Source organism: Corvus brachyrhynchos, unplaced genomic scaffold, assembly GCF_000691975.1.
Source record: "Corvus brachyrhynchos isolate BGI_N302 unplaced genomic scaffold, ASM69197v1 scaffold10, whole genome shotgun sequence".
Lineage (NCBI taxonomy): Eukaryota > Metazoa > Chordata > Aves > Passeriformes > Corvidae > Corvus > Corvus brachyrhynchos.
Genome location: NW_008236180.1, coordinates 8,065,193 through 8,087,285, shown reverse-complemented (window position 1 = coordinate 8,087,285; position 22,093 = coordinate 8,065,193). Strand labels below are relative to the sequence as shown.

The window sequence follows — 22,093 nt, the reverse complement described above, 5'->3', positions numbered from 1 at the left end:
CTCCAGCCACCCACCCCCTCCCAGGCCCAGACACAAACGCTCCATTCCCCAAATTACTGCTGACTGGCCTGGGACTGGGTTTTATTGCAGACAAGCAAGCCAATTCTCTGAGGGTGAGGTTAATTCAAGCAGCCCCATGTAGAGCTTTAGTCTGCAAATGGTTAAATGCTTAACCATGCCTGCAAAAACTGGTCAAGTGCAAAGCTGCCTTTCCAAGGGTTTGTAGGCCTGAGGCTGAGCCCCCTTTTTTTTCCCCAACTTTCTCCAGTACCTTTCCCTGGTGAAAAAAAGTGTGAAGTTGATGAATCTCTCTATGGCTTTTCCTGTTTTCCTTTTAAATACAAAGCCAAATTTAAGCTGTTTTAATATTGTGCTGTCTTCATTTGTGGCGTGAATTCATACATGAGGATTCTATTGGAGAAAACAGCAGATTTATCTCAATGTGGTAAACCTCACAATACCAAGAAACAACTTTCCAAATATTAAAATTAAAAAGTCTGCTCCTATTGCCTGGTAAACAGACCCTTGGAAAACCAGCTAGGAAACAAATCAGTGCGTTAAACCTGTTATCCTAAACTTCTGGTCTTTCTTGGCTGCTGATTTAGGAATACAAATTCCACAGCATTAAGTAGAAAAAGGGAATAGACATTTTTATTTAAAACAGAGTAACTCAAAGTGGCCATAATAACCCATTTGTTGCTTTTGTACTCGGGTAATGAATGACTGCAGTATAAAGTGCTCCTAGTTTTTGCCTCGAGGTCTTGTCAATCATTACCTGATAAATAAAAACTTCAAACAGGCCCCTTTTAGCTTAATTGGGCAGAATTTCTCTCCGAAGGAAGGTTGAATACAGAGAATAATATGTTTGTGGCAGCAGTGGAAGTCAGCAAGCAGGGTATTGGGATGGAAGCATACAGAGGATGTGAATTCTGAACTCAAAAGATGAGTCTTTGGGGTTTTTTCATCCAGAAGTATCTGTTCCCATTGCAGGCAGAGCTGAGGGACTGAATCCAGCAGCCCTTGGCTGTGCCCTGAGCTGCACTTGTGCAAGTTCTGCTGTCCCTCTCTGGTTTTAGGCTTCACAGCTGACACTTCCATAACAATCAGGAATCTTAAAATTGCACTGAGGCTTATTTTAAATCATTATTTTTTATTATGTGAACACTGGCAGCAACAGAGGCAGTTTCCTGCATAGGGACAAAACGATCTTATTGTCGGTGCTGGAACAGATCTGAAACAGCTCAATTAAGCAAACATAACATCCTCAAAGTTTGGCCTGGAAGGAAGTTAAAATAACTGTTCTATAAAATGTTTTAAATGTGCTTTAAAATGTCATTACTCAGATAAATCTAGCTGTTTGGAAGCTTGTTCACTAGGGTTTTATGGCCCTGCCAGTTTATGGCAGTGTATGTATTCACGTCAAGAATTCCTCTTCCAGAACAGTAGATGAGGAGACAAAGCCACAGGAGTGCTGCAGACCAAGGGGAGGCTGCAACCAGCTTGGGAATGGAGTTTTGGCTCCTAGGCTGGGAAAGCTGCTCCAAAGCACATCCAGCAAGTTGTGTGTATTTGGCAGAGCTGGAGACCAACAGATATTTCATGATATAAGGCTGGACGTGTTGAAGTCAGCAGTGAAGCTGCTGTTGGCTGCAAGACTGGCCCTGCAAAGCAAAAATATTTATTTTATTCTTTCTCCTCTTGCTGGCACCACCCCTCTCTTCACCAAAACGCAGAGAATTGGGACCATAATGAGAAATACCAGAGAATCCTCCTTCTAAAATTAGTCCAGGCCTACAGAAGCTGAGTAGGTATCACTTTACATCAATAAAGGTCTTTCCACGGATGCTTTGCTGGACTCTCAGAGCAGTGCATGAAGCAAATTTAATTATGAATTTGTAATTGCTCGTGGAAGATGGCAGATTAACTCCCAACTGCTGATGACTTAATCCTCTGGCCCAGCAAATATATGTATGTAAACTGGCAAAACTCTGCTCACTGTTCAAAGTAAACAAGAACACCAAAATTGCTGTTATGCCCTGAAGATATGCTCAGTTAATAGAGGGATTTAGACCATTATTTTTTTCAGCTGCCTCCATAGCAATGCAGTGTGGTATCCACAGTAGGAAACCTCATGCCAGCAGCATCTCTCAAATATGCTAAAACAATCTAAATTAGAAAATGTCAGCTTCTTGGCTGATGTTTCTTTGGAGTTTCTTTCTTCCTTTCTTGTGCCTCTATAATTTTATTGGGATGACTAAATCTCTGAACTATGTTAGCAGTAAACAGAACTAATTTACCCCCTGCTTCTTTCAAACAGCTGCTGACAGCTGCACTATAATTCAATCATGGATGTTTGCAGCACTGACTGCAAAACACATCCATATTTTTGCTATTCTTCCCTCCCTGTTGTATTTGGACCGAAGGAGCTGCACCAAATAATGACATGTGACAGTTTTGCCCGTACATAGAGATTGAGCTGCACAAAAACAGAGGCTCAAGATGAAACGTTGCCCAGCCAAAAAGGTTCTTTGAATAAAAGGAGAATAACCACACAGATACACAATGTCGTCGGGACGTCTTTTGTAAAGTTGCAATGATTTATTTTACTAGTTTGTACAAAAAGGCTTCTGACAACTGCTCTATGAAAAGAACCAGAAATGTGTATGCATTTTTGCCAACTGTTAATAAATATCTTCTTAAATAAGGAAACAAATGTGTTTAGGAACCGAGAATCATTTTTCCTGCATGTGATTGAAAAGGAATTCAGAGATGGAAATAAATAATTCTTCTTCCGCTTGTGACAACTATTTACATAAAAATGTACAAACAGTGAAGCTGATGTTGAGCCTAGCAACAGAAATCCTGTTATTATGCTTAAAAACAACAACAAAAAACCAAAACAGAAACAATCCCCACATAATATTTAATATATGAGTCCTATACAGCAAGATACCGTGGCCCAAGGTAAAAATGCAATACACCAACGCAGCGACCACCAACACTGAAACACCCGCAAGAGAAAACTAATCCTTGACTACTAAATAGTGGAAGTTCAGGCATGATTAGCTTTTAACTTTCTAGGCAGCACCTTCACTTCCTTTAGGAGGTTTACAGAAGCACTGCTGTATATATGTATACAATGTCAAAAGATGTTTCCCATCTGTGTGATTTCAGTTCCTCACTCTAAACCAGGAGTGCACTGAGGGCAGTTTTGGCTGCTGATGGTGGATGGTGCTGGCTGCAGGCCCTGTGAGAGGTGGACTTTTGGCTTCAGCTGTTGTCCTGCCATGTGGCTGGCTGCGTTTGCCCAAAGTCTCCCCGTGGGGAGTTTGCTGGAGCCCTGCCTGTGGAGTGTGCCTGCTGCAGCCAGGCCGCTCCTGAAGATGTTGGAGTGGCCTGGGTGGGATGCCAGGCACATCTGGCAACGTGGCAGCTGCTCACCAAGGCCTCCATCCAAAACCTACCAATGTTGTGGATGGACTTCCCCTTTCCCCTCAGCCTAATCCTGCTACTGAGAAAACTGCTGGGAAAACACCAATTTACTTAAATGAGATGAGAATTAGGCCATCAGAAACAAGTTTCTGATTTATTTCATAGACAGTTGGGGTTTTTTTCTTCCTTTGCTTATTCCTTTTAAAGTGAGGCATCTGGTCTGGATTTGATCTGTGACTTAAAGGGAGAAGAGTAGTGAGCGAAGTCCAGAATTTCATTTATCTTCTTTCTCTGAACCCTCCTTTAAGGCAAGACATGGAGCCAAGACCCCACTGTGGCTGCATCGCCCCATCTCCTCACTGAGCAGAGACCCTTCTCCAGGGATTGGCGATGTCCTGGACCCATCTGTTGGAGGTTTAGCTTTTTGGAGTTTGGAGATTTAGAGCTGGGTGTGCTGGACATGGTGTTTTACTGGGCATTATTTTCTTTTTATCTCCGTGGTGGAATTTAAGCCAATCCTTCTTTGATGCGTGCCAAAGTGGGGGATTTGTTTATGATTGGTTACTGCAACTCTGCATTCTTCTTTGCAACAACTTTAATTGAGCCTTAATTACTTAAGTGTGATGTTTGGGTAACCTGTGACTTTAAAAGAAGGAAAAATAAAAGCCTTGAGGGGACATTTTCTTGCTTCTTGTTCCAGCTTCTTGGTGGCCCTTAAAAGGGATTGTTTTGGGGTTTTTTTGAGGTGAAGCCAACAGAGCAGGAGGTTTATCAGAAGCACTGACCCCAGGAAGGAAGGTTTCCTAGCTGGTTCCCAGTCTGTGTGGTGCTGGGTGTACATCCCAGCTCACAGCACCTTCTGTGCTTGAGCCTCCGTGTTCTCAGGAAGGTGTTGGAACTTGTTCCCTCAGGGAAGTCGGTGGACATTTTCCACACAGCAGCAGGATCTTTAGTTACAGCTCTGTAGCTGCTTAGGATACCCCAGCTAAACATTAGGTTTAATCCCTGCTTCTCAGCATTTTGATGCTTTCCTGTTTCAAGTTCAATGCAAATTCAAATACTTCCTGGCTGCAAGAGGAAATTTCCTTCCTTGTTGATAGAAAAAAGTACACCCCAAAATTCTTGCTCTTTGAAGAACTTTTCTTCAGTCTTTTGCTTGCCACTTGATTTTTTTTCTTAGCCTAATCTGTCCTTTGAATTTGTGTCAATCCACATCCAGCTTTTGCTACTGTAGTTTGAAACTGGAAGTTGCATGTAATTCATCCTTCATTTTGCTTATGAAATTGAAGCAGAGGGGTGGAAGCAATGATTCTCTAACAAAATACCTGTTCACTCCAGGTATATTTTGTTCACTTATTTTATTGCAAACCGTGTTACAGGAACTACACACACTTATTAGTCACAGCACAGTCTCACCTTGGATAGATTATTACTGTTTTACTCACAATCAACACTGGTGAGTTTGCAATCTCCAGAAAGACTCGTTTGCAAAAGTATGTACTGTAGGAGCCAATTTTGTAAGCAGATTTGGTTTTAAACGGTTTCTCTGGCTTGTTTCAGTTTACAAGCTCATTGTCTGTAATAAACTAAAACAAAATGTGTTCAAATGTCTCTTTAGATTCAGAAACTGTTCCATTGTCTGAACTTCCAGAGGCCTGGTCCTAAAATGGTTTGGGATTTTTTTAAACCCATGGCTGGAGCACCAACCTTTCCCCCTCCCCCACACAGCCATACAAACTCACTCTTTACAAATAACTTCTTTTTCTTTCGTCTTTCTCTTTCCTACAAATCTAGTGGCAGCCACATGCTCGTACCACCATGTTCCTGTATTTTTTTAAGATAACATTGGAGCTGTCATCAAAATAGAGCACTGAGATGGCATTGAGTTGTGTAGGAGCACAGCAGGGTTTCGGCACAGTCTCTGGGTTTATAAAGTGAACCTGGGGAATGAAAGTAAAGGCACGTTAAGATTTACTTTTCCCCTCTCCTCCCCCATATTCTTCTTTCCTGGGCAACCTTCTGCCTGTCCCATACCCTCCCTCAGACAGCAGCTGAGCTGTGTAGCTTTGGGATACACAGACCCCTTCCTCAGCCTGACCCCAAATCCACTTTTGGTGGCAGCACAGAGTGGATCCTTACAGAGTTTTCCCAGGAGAGATGCTGATAGTGGGGCTCATGTCCTGTTCCTTCCTTCCCATGCAGTGGGACTAAACCCCCATTACACTATCACAGGGCCCTTGCAAACCAGAGAGAGCCTGCCAATGCCTGCAGCAAAGGCAGGGTCATTTCTGGCCAGCTGCTGATTCAGGCCACTCAGCCAGACATGTGGAGCCAGATGCTGCAGGCACTTCATGAGCTAAGGCAGACCTTCCCTCCCTTGTTAGCTAGGAGACCCTTCTGTGTGTAAATTTATTTCTGAGTAGCACCTGTCAGATGTTACTCCAGGTCAGGAGACAGGCTGCACCTACCAGTGTCTGTACAATGGCATGGTTTGTAGCATTCATGTAGGAATTCAAGGGGAAAGCACATTCTCCTTCACAGTAATAGGCAGCGTAGCCCTCCGGAGCAATGATCCAGTCCTGATTAAATTGAAGCCATTAGATTGTGGAGAAAGAAATGCAGTGAAACAAAAAGCCAACCAGCACATAAATCTATCCATTCACACATCCATGCACAGTTACAGTGGCCTGCAAAATAAAAATCTGCCCCCCTGGCCTTTCTAAAGCTCTCTTACAGGCCTCCAAAGTGCCTGCTCTTCCTGGAGGGACACATCCCACATTGCAAATGTGTCCACAGAGTAGCTGAACATTTGGGTTTGGCTGTTTATCCATTCAGCAGTGTTCTCCTGGCTGTCCACAAGGATCACTTCATCCAGAAACACAGTGCAGACACAAGCTTTCAGAAAGGAAAATGTCTTTAACCAGGTCTAAAAGAATGGGCAGATGAAAATGGAGAGTTGTGTGTGCCTTCAGCACTGCCAGAGGACCTGCAGGGCCACAGCTCCTCAAAAGGACCTGAGTGTGTTGAGCTTCCAGCCAGTCTCACACTAAATATTTGTACATCCAACTTAGCAGAAGCACTTAAGCATGCTAAAGGCAGTAGACAATATTTTTCCTCTCAGCATTTAAGATAAAAAATCCAGTTAGTGGCTTGATCTCCCTGCTGCAGGTAAGTGAGAAGCCAAGGCATCCCTGTCACAGCCCGGTCACGCCCAGCCCTTACCTGCCACCCCAGGTCCCTGAAGCTGACGTAGAGCTCGTGTTTCTTGCAAGCCTGGCGCTGGTCACTGCTGCTGTTCTCTGTCAGGGGACAATGGTGGCCATGAGGCTGGGCTGCCCCAGCACCCACAGCCCTCAGCAGGGAGCGAGGCACCACTGCTCATCTGGTGCACTTACAGCGGGTTTTTTAGCTGTTTTGGTCATATAACAGTGGCTGGGTTCATTGATGAAATGCACTTCTGGCTTTTTTGTGCAAAACCGAAAAAGGTCTGGGAAAGTAGTATTTTCATCTTTGTTTTTTTTCCCCTGGACTTCCTCTGACCTCCTAATAGCAACATGCAGATCTGTTTTATTACTGCCTACACACAAAAGGAGAATCAGTGCAGTTTTGATGTTGTGTCTATCCTGGCCATGTAGCCTGAGCTGAAGACCCAAGTAGAGGAATGGCTCAGGAAGAATTTCTTCAGTGAAAGGGTGGTCAGGCATTGGAAGGGGCTGCCAGGGATGTGGTGGAGTCCCCATCCCTATAAGTGTTTCAGAAACAACTGGTCATGGCACTCAGTGCTCTGGGCTGGTTGAAAAGGTGGGAATTGGTCAAATGTTGGACTTGATGATCTTGGAGGTCTTTTCCAACCTTAATGATTCTATAGAAATATGACTGGAAGCTCTGTTTTTCTTCTTCTGCCTCTCACAACCTCCCCTTCCACTCAGTGAGACACTCCCAGAAGCAGCTGGAATTTGCTGCTGCCTCAGCAGAGCCAGCCCTGATGCTGGGACCATCACCAAGGGCCCATTACTCTGAGGTATCACATAATTAAGCCACATTTCTATTTCAAATGCCTGATGGAGTTTTCTTCCAAATTAGGAAGCACAGCTCCCCTCAGAATAGCCGTGGTTATCCTGAGAATGAATGGGTTTTCTTCTTCTGTGCAAGAATTTTGGGACTACTACACTATTTAGGGGCTAAACTTAAAATCACAAGCCCTGAAAATGGACAGCATTTGGATTCAGATCCCCTGATCACTTGCTCATTGCTGTAATGTAACGATCTTCCATTTCAAAAAGAGAATTTATTTCATATGAGAGAAAAGAAGTTTTTCTGGTTAGGTGCTTGGGTTTTTTTTAAAATTTTGATTAAGAAATCCCTCAATTTCACTTTGCTTCTGAGAAACATTCTTTTTCTTGGCATTTTGGAATAATCCCAAGCGGGTGGTGGACCAAAGTGACAGCAAAGAGATAATGTAGGAGAAGCAGTTCCCATGTCATCCCACACCCAGAAACATGGAGCCTGTGCTGTACCTGCGATGTTGGACACCCGGAAAGCTTCCTGGTTCTTTGGTGTTTTGGATCGGTTCTGGCTCCTCTGCTTCCCCCCCGTGGAGCGGATGCTGCGCAGATGCACCTCGGTGGCTTTGAAGAAGGCGACGGTGAAGGGCTGCTTGTTCTGCGGGCCGTGCCTGCCGATGAGCCCCACCAGCTTGGGGTTGATGCTCTGTCCTGGGAACACAACAGGCTGATGAGAGAGCCTGCAGCAGCTCTGCCAGCAGCCAGGAGAACACAGGGCAGAGCTGCTGCCTGGGGAGGGTCACTCCTGAGCATGGCATCGACTCACAGGGACCTGGACTTAATGGGTAAAGCTGCCTCTGACAAGAGCAGCTCACCGCAGCTAAATTCATTTCATATCTGTGTGTAAAAGTCACGTAAAATAGTCCTACATATAATTATTTTACCCAAATCCGCTCAGCATTAACTTTTCCTGCATTCTTTAGAGGGGTTTCTTTAAGTTCACCAACCTATAATTTGAAGTGATCCTATAAAAGGAACCATAAAACTCAGCCCATAGGAACATTAAATTCCCACTGGAAGGTTATTAGCTTAGAATAAAAATGCCTTGTATGAAATGCTGACAGAGTTCCAGATATACTTCAGCTGAGAGAAACAAATGTTTAGAGACATTTTGCTTATTGCTGCTTCTTGCCACCACCATACCTGATAACTTTATACAAAACCTTGATTATCATCCGTATGTCCTTCATCTTGGGCTTTAGAATTATTTGATTTTTGCTAAAAGACAATTAGTTGGTTTGTCTGTAGAATTAAATCAATTATTTACAAAAAAAGCAAGGCAGTGGGAAATTTAATGTTTCTCCCTGTTGCTGTCAAGGGATGTCTGGGTGCTGCTGTGAGATGCAGAGGTGATATCCAGGATTATACTGTCCCAAGCTACTGAGTGCTGCTGCTAGGTCCAAGTTATGTTAACAGCTTTGTGATCCTTTTGCTAAGGACAGAGCTGCACCTTGTCACCCACAAATCAAATGTGCAAAGGAGAGCTGACACTTTCTTGGAGAAGCCCTGCCAGGCAGCCTGGCCAGGAAGAGCAGGGCAAGGGGCTCTCAGTTCACTTATTTTGTATGACTTTTTAAAAGTAGACTGTATTTGCTTTATGATTACAGATTATGTAACAGCAAATACAAAGGAGGGTTGGGGGTTGATTTATTTTGGTTTTTTACTTCACCTAAAGCCTTGAGGATTGCCCAAGCATACAACGCTGCATCAAAATCCTGCTGTGCTTACAGCACATGATTTTCATATGAAGTTCAAGTGTAAAAGCAGCTGTTAGTGCACACAGTTGGTCTAAATCCAAAATGAAACTTGGGGAGCAAGGAAGGACATGTCTTTGCCATTCAAAATAAAATGAAAAATTCATGTGTATGGTGGAAAAATGTGAGTGCAACTGTCTGCTGCCAGGGAAATTGGTTACAGAAGACAAGCAGACAATCAGCCCCTGTATCTCTGTATTTACTTTTTAAACACTGCAGTTGGCTTTTCTAACTTTTAATGACAGGCTGATCAACGTATTTTGTTAATCCATTTGGAGAAAGCAGCAAGTTACTTTGCAAAGGGGTGAAATCAGAAATTCCCAGTGATAAGTGCATTCTCATCTGTTATTTGACTCAAGTTAGGAATATGGTTTCTTTATGCAGTCCTGAGAAGTCTAGCTGAGTTTGTTTATATCTTTGAAAGCTCTGTCTGTGATAGGTCTGGTTGTGTTTGCAAGGGTCCATCTCTAATTGCTGCAGCAGAGCAGAAAGGATGACCCTAAGTGCGTACAAGGCTGCAGCACTTCCCTGCTTGTAGGATCCTGAAAAGCCTGCACTGAAATCTGTAACACATTTATAAATCAGCTTCCTTTTCCTACTTATGCTCAAAACCAAGATTGACTCTTGCTGTAAAATCACGAGGTGAGGCTGGGGGAGGACAGAGAAATAAGGCTTCATCAGCAGAAGAGTATGAGTGTGAGACTGTAGAATCCATAGTGCTCAGAGATACTCAGCCTACTTCCAGCTAGCACTTTTCTGTGGACTCTGGGCTGGGTCTCAATGGTGTTTTTGTATTTGAACCACAATTGAACAAATGTGCCATGATCAGGGACACAAATCCTGTGCTCCCAGGTGTTTCATTTAGGAGGCAAACTGGAAACTAAAAACAAGGACGAGTGTAAGAAAAGGGGTTAAACTAGTCTTGGCTGTCCTTTAAGAGTTAAGATTAACTTGTAAATCAGGTTGAATTTGAATCTTTGTCCAAAGATGGCAAAAGGTGTCTGGTTTTGGGGTGGGCACTAGTAACTTCCACGGTGAAGCTGCTTCCTTGCATCTGTGTTTGGGTTTCTGCATTCACTGATCCTTCAGAAAGGGCAGGTTAAAACAAACCCTGTGCACCTCTCTGTGCAGTCTCACATGAGTTAAATCACCTTTTCATGTAAATGACTCTCTAGGTTGCCTGTTCTAAAACCTCTTTGCAGAGTCTTTATGCAAAATGCTGCTTACTGGAAATCTGCAAGTGTTGCATGAAAACCAAGAGCAAGTGATATCACAGATGCATATCTGGAGAATGAAAGCATATCCTTAGATAACTACATTCAGAATATTTATAGTAGTTTTGAGGTGGTTTTTGCTTAAACTACTCCTGTGGGGCAGTCAGGCAGTTCTAGATGGTCCCAGGTCCTGGGAACCCCCAGAAAATCCAGGATATTTGCACAAATCTCCAAGTGAGCATTGCGAGTCCTAATTTTGAGACAAAGCAGCATGACTTTTTAGCTAAGGTCTGATTAGAAAAACTCCCTGCCTGATTCCTTTCTGGACATGTTTCAGAGCCAGCTCTTCCCACCCATTCCCAAACCTCACAGGTTTGTACCATACACTGCAGACTGTAGAGTCCAGACCAGGTATGACTTTATCAACCATTTTTACTGACACAAAGGAAGTTCAAGTGGTTCCTGACTGTTTTCTGAATTGGAAAGGACTTCTGTGCCAATGGACAGCAGCCCCCTACATCACTCAGCTGTGCCTTTTTGCACACAGCAAAGTTTATTCTTCTTTTCTTGACTGGATTGTATTATCTGCAGATTAGCCAGCAGTGTATACACTAATTGATGGGGATGTGTGCTCAGCTAATACTGGAATGACTGCAGGCAGCTCACCAGCCTGCTACAGCATCTGAGTACATCCTTAACATCCTATATGTCTATGGGCTGTTTTCTTAGGCAAAACCAGGAAAAATGTGCTTAAGAAATTCTGTTTGAAGGAAAGAGCGCTGAATGCTTAGGGTTTCCCCTGGCTGAGACTCATGTACCTGAAACAGAGACTCCCTGGTTGCTGCTGGTGTGTGACACTCACCATCAATCCCTTCCACGGAGAGCTGCAGGCCCAGGTTGTGCTGGGGATTCACCACCCAGTGATTACTGGTCGCGGTTATGTCGAACACCAGCCACCCTTCCTCTGCAGCCCAGATCGTTCTGGAGTCGAGCAGGAACAAATCTGAATCCCTGAAACAAAGAAGCAGAATTCCCAATTAGCCAGGATTTCCACTGGAGTCTCCACAGGCACCCATAGGCATCCTTTAGGCAGCGCACGGGGTTGGGCTTTCAGCGACGGGTGGAGCTGGGCTGGTGTGTGCTCCCCTCTACTCACCCCCAGATGAAGCTTCTCTTCTCTTCACAAAAAGGAGGATGGGTTGAAGCAGAGTTGAGGTGGTTTGGGGTTACTTTGCTGTTACAGTTAACCTTGAGCTCCTGATGCACCTTCAAAAAACGATTGCCAGGCACAGATCTGCAGAATTACTGTTTGCATATGCAAACCTGGTAATTGGGCAGACAGTGGTGCTCATTAGCCTTTCCATACATAATTTCCTGACTTTTATACGTAATTGTAGCGTTGGTGCAAGCCAGCTGGAACACTGGTGTGCATATATTAACATATGTAATAGGTTTTTTTTAATTTGCTCATCTGAGGTTACAGGTAACTGATTGAGGCAATCACCCTCTGCACAGCCATGGTCTGCACTATTGTGGGTCACAATCTTTTTCCAATTCATTCCTTGGGTTTTTTTTTTTTAAAGGCTGCTGCTGGGTTACTCGAGCTGAAGAAATAATATCAGAAAATGAAAAAGATCCTAAATAGAGAGGATTCTATCCTTTTGAAAAAGGTGAAATTATTTCAGATTTACAAGATGTTTCCTGGCAAATTTCTGAAGAATTAAATTTTGAGAAAACACAGGTTCTGTAGAGGAAGGAATCTTCTCTTATCAGAAAAGAAGGAGATAAAACTCAGATTTAAAAAAATTTATACTGTTGCAGTTCTTTTATAAAAAATTACTTTAAAAGAAGAACAAAGACACATGGTGGAAGTGTCTGGACAAGTCCTGTAAGAGCTGCTTTTGTACCTACAGTGAACAAACATGATAACTTGTTCAACTGTAATTATATCCTTCTGAATGAAGAACTATCCTTGAAAAACCCTTTAATCACATCCTCAAAGCTTTAAAGAAGGTCTTATGAACTTTGTCACTATGGATTTGTCAGTGCAAATATATATATTTAGCTTAGCTTACACAGTGCCTCTTGTTGGAACGAAACATCAAGTGATCGGAACTGAATCTGAGGAGAGCTGTTGGCACAAAGGCTTTTGACTCACAGCTTTGAATGATTCTTTTCTCTGTGAGATACCAAGAAATTAGAAGCTTTTGTCCCACACAGAACAGGAAGGGTTTTTGCAATGCTTTTACTATTTAGCTTCCCTTTCAACCTTTGTGTGTAAGAGATGATGGCTTTCCTCCGTGAGCTGAGGGATGTCAGCACCCACCTCTGAATCTGCTGCCTTACATGAAATTAAATTTGTGAAATGAGTTCCTCCAGAGCGCGTGAGCACACATCCCAGGGTGTGCAAGAGGAGGATTCTGTGTTTCCTCCCTAAAGCAGGATAGCTTTGGATACCCCATGGCTGAATACGCAGCTGGTGCTGCTCAGGGTGCAAGCAGTGCTTGCTTTTCAGCAAAGTTCTGGTTTGCGGAAGAAGCCCTACATCAGGACTTGCTGCACCACTTCCTTGCTGAGGCAGAGGGGATCCTGTGGGAGTGTTTCAGTGGCTGTTTGGAAGCCAAAGTGGGTGGCTCAGGAAGGGGCTGTGGTGCAGCAGTGCAGAGGCTCAATGCAGGTGCTGGGAGCTCAGTCAGCTTTGCCGAGTGCTCCCAGGAAAGCTGAAGTTAAAGAGGACGGATAACCCCTCTCACATTAGTTACAGGAATGCAAGATGCTTGAACTCTAACCAGGGGACAAATTTCCTGGGGTTTCATCCCCACCCAGAAGCAATGGCCCTGTTCCCACAGCGCAGGACACCTCCCACCCTTCCCTGTTTACAGCACACTGAACCAAACACATCCCAGAGGAGCCAGGGATGAGGGAGTTGCATGGATTGGCCTGTTCCAGTGGCTGAGGCCAAGTTTCCAGGAGTAAAGGGTTTTCATTCTCACGTACTACATTATTTAAGCATGGCCCCTGACTGGAACTCATGATTCACACAAGGTTTAGTTAACAGGGATTTGGCTTGCTTGGCTTTTCCCCCCTTGTAGTTTGCAGGTTGATGATAGTAGCAATAATAGTAATTTTTTTTGGTTTTAGCTACTGCTCAACTGCAGTATTATTACTCAGAAAAGCCAGCCTTTAAGCTTCCCATGCTGACATGATGCAATCGGGGTAACCAGACAACATGAGGCATCAAGTACCAGGGTGAGTCAGTCTGGGAAATTGTATAATGCGTTTGTTTTCCTGTAGTTACAGCAATGTGCAAACAATAGGCCTGGAGGGGAAGCCCGAAGTGAGAGAGATCAAAGGGACCCACTAAAGGGAAATGTCCTTCCCACACACACTTGGAACATTTGGACCCCAAAAAAGCCCCATGTCAGATGCTCTTTGGAGGAGTCCAAGCGCTCCTGGATTAGCATTTTCCGCCCTGGCCCACCAGCAGTGGCCAGGGAGGGGATGCAAAACCTCACTGGTGTTGCAAGCAGAGGCTCCTGAGATTGTGGCTCCTGTTCCAGTGAAAAGAAACCTCTTGTTCTTTTCAAAAAGAACAACCTCCTTTAAGTAGAATGTCCTGCTCTCCAAAGACAGGGCAAACAGCACTAAATCACCAGCTAATAGACAGCCAGCCCTTGAGATATCCTTGTTGGACAAGACATAGTAAACACAGCAAAGAAATGTTATTCTGCTAAGACTTAAACAACATTTGCTCTGAGGGCTCCCATCTAATGACTTGTCACAGAAGATAGTGCTGGTTTAGTCTAACTAAAGTGGCTGGTTTGGGTTTCAGCTGTGAGATAAAGATCTGAGCACAAAGAGAAAAGGTTTCTAGTGCACATCTCACTCTTGTGCCTCACCTACCAACTCTGTACTCACAGAGGGTGTTCTTGGAGCAATGTGAATGATGGCACTGCAACGAGGACGCAAAAAACCCTTTTGGTTCCTTGGCCCTGCATTCAGCCCCTTCATTTCAGGACTTCAGTTCATGCAAGAAACTGTACTGAGCCTTTTACCAGAGCAAGAGATAGGAAAGGCACATGATCCTCCTTTTACAAAAAGTTAAGCTGGGACATGGAAATGTTAATGTCTAGATTAGAGTTACATAAATTACGAAGTCTGGATCCAGACCACAAGTATGTTTTGTCGAGACCACATCAAAATGGCTCAGCGTTCAAAGAACTGACATCAGCGGGAGTGTCAGAGCTTTTAGCAATGATAAAATTTGGGGCTTTCTGCTCGGTTTTCTCAAGTATCAGGCTCGCAGTGGAGCCTGAGATGACGACAGGAGGTTGACATTTGCCTGCTAATGTCTTTGGTAGTGTCTGGCCCTGGATGCCAGACAGGAGAGTCACCTCCCGTTAGAAAGAACTCCCAAAAATTTGTGTACAGGTCATATAACTGCTGTGTGGTCTGTGAGACTTCCTCAGTGAACTTGTTTTCTGGGCTCAGGGGTGAGTAACAAGAACTGCAGCGTGAGGGTGGCTGGGCAGGATGCATGTGAGATCGTGTCTGGGAAGCAGCTGGAGCTATGGAGGTGGAAGGGCTGAGCTGCCAAAGGGCTGATGGCGGTAAGGAAAGGGATCGCAAATGTTTAGTGAAAGAGAAAAGGGCTGGAAGAAGTGAGGACTGTGGGGATGAGCACAGAAATAAGAGAACACAAGTACAGAAAAGGCAGGGAAGAGTATCCTGAAAGGAAATTGTAAAGGAGTTACCATGTTGCGACACAGCAATTCTAAAATAAGAGAAAGGATTAACAACCATGAAGCTTCGTGAAAATAGTATGTATGGCTTCTTTGCCTTTTGCTGGGGAACTTTTTCAGTCTCTAGGATGCAGTTTGGTTTGAAGCCATAAACACTAGAAACATATGCAAAAATGAGAAGTGCAGCACCTGCCCTAATTGCCTGCCTTGGTGAGCTGGGGCACAAGGAGAACATGGACAAGAGAGAGAAAGATTCAGTGAAAACATGAGAGCTAGAAATTCTATCATATCTCTCTATTTCATTAGCAAGAGAACAGGAGATGAAACTCTGCATTTATAGACTATAATGTTGTAAGGTCTACACTATTTTAGGACAGTCCTCTTGCCAAACTGTCCCCACTTTTATGTCTGTTTTCTTCACTCACTGTCCCCATCCCCCTCGTCAGCCCTGTTATTTCAAGCTGCTGGTTGACAAGCGGTAGTAAACACTAATGAGCACTTCCAAGTGGGATAAAAATAGGGAAAAAGGACAGGCAGCAGCAGTGAAGGTGACTCCTGGCAATTTCCATTGCACTGCAAGACAAGGCGATTTCTGTGACCAGCAAGCACCCTGTGCTGGGAGCAGCCCCAGAGCCCCGGCTCTCCTGGCCCTGTCCTGGCAGCAGCGCTGCTGTCCCCTGCCTGCATCAGGTAATCCCCCAGCCCAAAGAGCCCACCTGGCTCTTGTGCTGCCCTGACCCCTCCCTGCTACCTGCAGGAATTACCAGCCTATCAGTAACCATACAGTTACACCTTGCAACAGCCTTTGAATGGCTTTACAAGTGTGGGTTAACCCTCCTGCTTCTGTTTTAAAGTAGGAAACACTTGAGGCATGGATATGTTGAATTCTCATTGATTCAGCATGTAAACCACAGCATCTAAGCCAGGAGCACAATCCTCTCCTCCTGACTCATATTCTAACCCTAGAGCGGCTGTTTGGGTCACAGGCACCGTGCAAGTTTTCCAGCAGGCAGCCCAAGGACAGAGCTGGCATGGAGGGAAGGGGGTTATTCACGTCCAGGTTTGAGCAGGTGGAGGGAGGAGAAGGCAAAAAGTGCATCCTGGGAGGGTGAGAGGAGATGTGGGGTTAGAAGACATCTGTTTGGATTAAAAACCTGCCCATATCCAGATTCCAGTTTGCTTGGTGTCATTGCTTAAAGTCAGCTGCAGCTGTCCAAAGACAAGCTTAGGAAAATATTTTTCAGACTTTCCTACTTTGAGAGGGCCCCAGGATCTCCCTGGGCCTCTCCCTGGCACGTTTGCAACACCCTCTTTACACAGACCTGATGCAGCCCTCCTCCCACACCTTCCCTTCCCTGTGCCTGGGATCCCTCTCCCTCCCCACTGACAAAAGCTCTCCCCACTGATAAAAGCCCTCCCCACTGACAAAAGCCCTCCCCATGGCCCCGGGCAGGAGCCACCAACCAAACATAGCCCAGGGGCTCTGCCAGGTGAATGGATGTCCAGAGCAGGAATACATTTTGGTGGAGGTGTTTTCCAAGGACTGGTCTGAAAACTGGGTGTGCTGGTAGTGAGACAGATCTGTGTAAATTCTGTTGAATCTAGGGAAAAATTAAATTCACTTTAAAATTTCAGCAGATTCTTCTAGTGCTTCTAGTAGCCATGCTGCCTTTCCTACAGTGTTGGAGAAGGATAAGATCTAGGTCTCAAAGGCTGATTAAAAGTGGCAATGGGAGTTTGTTAGTGAGATGCAACATGTTTCCTAAACATGAAGCCTCTTGTACAAACAGTGCTGAGAGAAATGAGGTTATACACACGTCTCTGACACTTTCTATACAGCTGCTTCTGTTCAGCACTGAAGGGCTGTTCATTAGCCCATCACTTACCCCAGTAAGGACCCACTGGGGTGTGCAAAATGCCTCCTGCAGCTCCTCAAGTGCCTGTGAAGGGTTGTGCCTTGCTAAGTTCAAGATTTGTCAGAGGTTTTGCAGTGGCTTTTAGGAATGGTCTGAAGGAGAAAACCAGATACAGCTCTGTTCTTGGAGAGCTGCAGGATTTCCAGGCTGAAGTTCCCTTGCTACTTGCTGAGAGATGAATGTAGTTATCAACTGACTTGCAGATAAGTCATCAAAAAACTATAATCAAAATAATTGTCAGTATTTGCAGATACTGTCATAGTGCTGGGGCACATCATTAAGTCAAAGTGCTGTGCTGCACCATCCCCAGAACAATCACACTGGTACTTAAAAAAGCTCCAAAAAGAAGGCACATCTGCTTTATGGGTTGGGTGGGCCTTAGCCTTTCTTAGGTACTAGAATTACATGTTTCAACGCACAACATGGAACCAGACTCCAATGAACAGCAGAAAGGGGTCTGGAGAGGGGCTCAGGTTTGATCTGGTGCAGCAGTGGTGTAGTTTGAAGCTCAAGCTAAAGCGTTCCAGCTGCAAGTCAGACCCAGGAATGCATCCTGCAAGATCTGATTTTTCTGTAGGGCTGGTAACATGAGCATTCAAATCACTGCCTTTGAAGCCTGTGAAATCCATAATGGCCACAAAGTGAACGTGTAACAACTACATTTCAATTACCAAAGGCTGGTCAAGTACCTGGTTTTATTCTCTCCAGTAACAAAACTCCCATTGACTTCAAAGGGATTGGGATTCACTCTGCAGTGCAAGTGCTGGATCCAACGAAATAGGAGATGCAACTCTGGGATGAGGTATTTCAGCGTCGAAAGGTGCAGACAGAAAAGCAGGATCCAGCTCTGAGGTTTAGGGCAGCTCTACAGTCTGCATTTTTTCTGCAGCTTCAGGTTAATAAACTGAGGGTGGTGCCCTGACTGAGCACTGGGATCTGCTTTGCTCTCCCTCCTTTTTCCAGGAGGGAGGAGACTTGAGCAGCACCTGGCTCCCCAAAGGCCACCTTCAGCCTCCACTGAGAAGGGTTCATCACCACAAACAGGGACTGGATGCCCTGCTGCTCTCACCCTTCTCAAGCCACTCACTGGCTCTGTAAAACACCTTCCCATGCTCTCGGGTGAGCGAGCCACGAAGCCCAAACAGAAGTTGGACATGAGTCACTGGACTTTGAGCTATGCACTTGAAAGCTTTTAGACATGTTATACCAGTTAAAACGTCAACTGTTTTCATGTTTATGATATTTGGGACATTTTTGTTCATGAATGTACTTGTTTGCCTAAAGTGAATAACTGATGCCCTGTGCCTAAAGAATGCTGTGCATGCCTTTTCATCAAGGAGATGTTGCCAGTTTGAAGAGCTTGCCTTGCAATGGTAAGTCAGGATATTTGATCATTTAGCCTGATTTCCTACAAAGACCTGTAACAATATCTTCAGTCTGACAGAGATATAATTTCTAGTGGTTAAAGTCCAAGTGGCATCTCCTCTGCTGCAAAGGACAGGGCTGGGCTCCCATTTTTACTGCCAGGATTGTTAGGTTGAGCAGGTGGATGGGGGAGAGCTTCTACCCTGCAAACATTTGTGCTGTTGAGGGGCAGGATTTCAGGAAGAGTCTGTGGGGGTGCAGCTGTTGCTCTGGAAACACCTAAGCCTGTATTTTTCACTGAGAATGAAGTGCACACAAGAGATGTTGGAGGTTAGATACCTCCAACCTGTCTGAACTCGTGAAGTCATTAACTGCTGAACTGCTCATACCTCTGGTTCATGTGAACCCAGGGCACCATCACCCCCTCCAAACTGGAGGCTCATCTGTGGTTTAACTGCAAATCCTGCCTTCAGCATATCCCCTGGCCTCCTCACAGAGGAAAATCTCCCCAGTCACCCTCAGCCTGGGCTTTCCAGCTTGCCCTGTGCTGTTCTGGGGCTCTGGACGTTGTCCTGCTCTCTGCTGTGCGGGAGATGATGCTGAGCTGCCCCGGGAGCCTGGCAGGAGCTGCTGCACCTCAGGCACTGCACAGGAGCAGCACCAGCCTGGAGAATCCCTCGTGTTTCAGGCCTCCAAAGGCAATTCCCGCAGTGCTCTTGTGTCAGCAGAAGAGCCCTGGGAGAAGGAAACCCAAAGGCAGCAGAGGTTTCCCTGCCTGCGTGGGGGGGAGGGTTTGGCTTTGTTTTGCTCTTGTTGCTAACAACGTCAGATGGGGCTGACTTTCCAGTGGCTCAGGATGAGACAAACAGCCAAGGAAGCATCAAAGTGAACGGGTGGTTTTTGATCAACACTGGAGAGAGTTTGTTTTCTTTCTCCACTTGCCCAATGACACACTGACTTGGATGACTGGGCTGTGACAGAGCCGGGTGGAAAATGTCAGTGGAAAAATGCAGAAAAAGAGCAAATATTTTTACAAATGTTAGTGACAATATTTTTACCTTGGGTCAATCCAAACCAACAGTAATATTTTTTCAGGACAAACTGTTCAAAACTCGCCATAGTCTGTGCCAAAATGTATGCAAAAGGAGGATATGCATGAACACTCATTAAAAATAGTGTTCCTGTGGTGAATATGATGCAGTAAAATTGCACCTAATCTTGTGGCTGGAACATCTGTATAATTAGCAAGATTCCTCACCTCTTCCAGACAGTGGTTCATGTATATGCCTGCCCTTTGCATACATTTTTTTTTCCTTTAAGAATAGGAATTAGTGGAGGAGACAGTTTGCAGAAGCTTTTGCTGCTCCACACAGAACTCTCTCCAGTAGCACCTTGCCACGCTCTCTAAACAAAGTTGTAACAAACCTGTGGATGCACCAGTGTAAAATTAAGATATCAGATCTCATTCTGACTCTGTCAGTAAGATTCCTAGTGGGCACCTCACTCATCAGGACCTGAGGGAGAACTTCCCTGGCACCTGATGAGGAAGGTCATTTACTCCAGGTTTCTGGCAATTCCCCAGTGCCCTGGCACACAGCTTGGTGCCTCTTCCTCTGCCAACACATCTACAGTTTCTGCTCTTCCCAAGAGTGGAAAGTCATCCCTGCAGGCTTCTACCTAAACAATCTATTCAAGAAATACATCAAAGGGAGGCTGCTGCCTCTGGAACAAGAGAATAAACTGAAATGTTTATGGCAAGCAGGATATGTAAGGGGTCCTGTGCACAGTTCTGGCTTGTTGCCTTGCCATTTAAAGAAGACCTGGTTAAAATGCATAGTTCGAACTATTACTGTTTGATAAAAATAGATTAATTTTAACACAGTCCCCAAACACTGCAAATAATTGCATCATTAGGAATGCCAGGAGAACTGCAAGTTTTAAGCTATAAAATCAGAATTTCAGATGTGGAAGAAAACACACCAGTGGTTAAACATTTTTACCATCCAGCAAAACCAGTAGAAATCCTCACCATTAAAAAAAGTTGACAAGGTTTCCTGACATATTTCAATTTTTTTGCATTTTTATAAGCTCTTATAAAACTATAAAGCCAGAGTCCTGATTATATTTTTTTTTCTTACCCTTTTGGACTTTTCACTTTTTAAATCCCTAGTGTTTCTCTTTTCATAAACCTAAATTAGAACTGTAGTATTATTAGCCCATATTTAGTAGTCCTAAAGAGTAACTTCTGACTAGAATGTGACTGTAAATACTTTTCGCATAAATAAATGCAATCTCACTTTTGGTAGGACTTGTACGTGAAAGAAGTATGTGCAAGTGAAACTAAGTGCCTTTGATAAGTGGTTTGGGACTGCTGATTAATTGGAACTAAAACCAGATGAGAAAATTGAACATATGTTCTTATTCAAGTTCCCTGGAGGATTTGTCAGGGAGCTTGGCATACATTAATAATTGCTTGGAAGGGATTTAATAGCTCATCTTGTAGTTTTGCACATGCAACACAATCAGTCAATATAAAAAGCATGGTGTTGTCTGTCTTTGTTAATTAGGGAGCTCGGATGCCTATGATAATAAGGGCTAGTAATTAAGCTACAGTTCCAAAGGAAGCATTTGGGTTTGCCACCTCAGGATCCATCGGAGGCAGGAGGAAGGGGGGAATAGTTCCAGAAATCTTGAAATATTCCTGGTTTATGATAGTTTTCCTGCACTAGCACGCAGCCAAGCCACTGAGTGCTCCCAGAGGCCAGAGCAGGAGTGCCGGGGGTGCTCCCTGGGGCACGGGGAGGCTCACAGGGCACCTGTCCCCGTGTCACCACACACAGGAGCTGTGTGGCTGCTGCAGCAGCATTGGCTGGGATCCCCTGCACAGCCCTGATATCAAACCCAGACGCTCCTGCTGATGGCACCAAGACTTCTAAAAGCACTGGATGTGACTCCCTGGAGGAACAAACTGTGCTTGTGCTTTCACCAGGGTCCCTCTGTGGGTCGCTCACCTTCCCGGGTGCTCCTGCAGGACCTGGTAGATGCTGATCTGGAAGGTTTCGTTGTCGAAGCGCTCGCGGATGTAATCCTTGTAAATCCTGAACTCTGCCGCCGTCACCGCCTCCCCCTCCGGGATTCGGGAGAGATCAAACCTGAACTCTCGGTAGTGGCAGCGCTGATGGTGAAACTCTCTGTCATGCTCCACTGAAACAGAAAACAGCCCATTAGCCACCTGCTTTGTTCCCCTTCCCCTCGCCATCAAACACGCTCGCAGTTGCCACAACAGAAAAGGGCAGGAATATCTGATTGCAGCATCTCACGGGCTGCTCAGTTCATTAAAGCACATAGGAAATACCTGCCCATATCTGGGCTATTATAGGCATATATGTGTTTATCAGGCTCCCTTTGGAACTGTTTTATGGTCGGCTGGTACAGGGGGCCATTGTGTTTCAAGGATTTTTGGCAGCTTTGTGCGTGACAAGTGACTCTGGACATTTGCCACCGATAACGACCGAGCTGCTGTGGGAAGGAGCTGAGACAAACAGATGGGGCTTTTCAGGAGTGCTGGTTCTTGGCCTGGCTCTGCTTCTGACAATCACACACATA

General features: G+C 44.9%; 2 protein-coding genes across 3 annotated transcripts in view; one reads left to right on the top strand and one right to left on the bottom strand.

Annotated features, from left to right (window-relative positions):
* The window catches only part of SPO11 (SPO11, initiator of meiotic double stranded breaks), a 219,238-nt gene that overhangs the window by 136,466 nt on the left and 60,679 nt on the right, over positions 1–22,093 (top strand). The window lies entirely within an intron of this gene.
* BMP7 (bone morphogenetic protein 7) overlaps positions 2,566–22,093 on the bottom strand; it is a 43,558-nt gene continuing 24,030 nt past the window's right edge. The window contains exons 3-8 of the mRNA XM_008634969.2: positions 21,499–21,691; positions 11,327–11,475; positions 7,950–8,147; positions 6,655–6,731; positions 5,901–6,011; positions 2,566–5,372 (exon numbers count right to left, since the gene is read on the bottom strand). Coding sequence (XP_008633191.2) covers positions 5,223–5,372; positions 5,901–6,011; positions 6,655–6,731; positions 7,950–8,147; positions 11,327–11,475; positions 21,499–21,691 — 878 coding nt within the window. The 3' untranslated portion in view covers positions 2,566–5,222. The remainder of the gene's footprint in view (positions 5,373–5,900; positions 6,012–6,654; positions 6,732–7,949; positions 8,148–11,326; positions 11,476–21,498; positions 21,692–22,093) is intronic.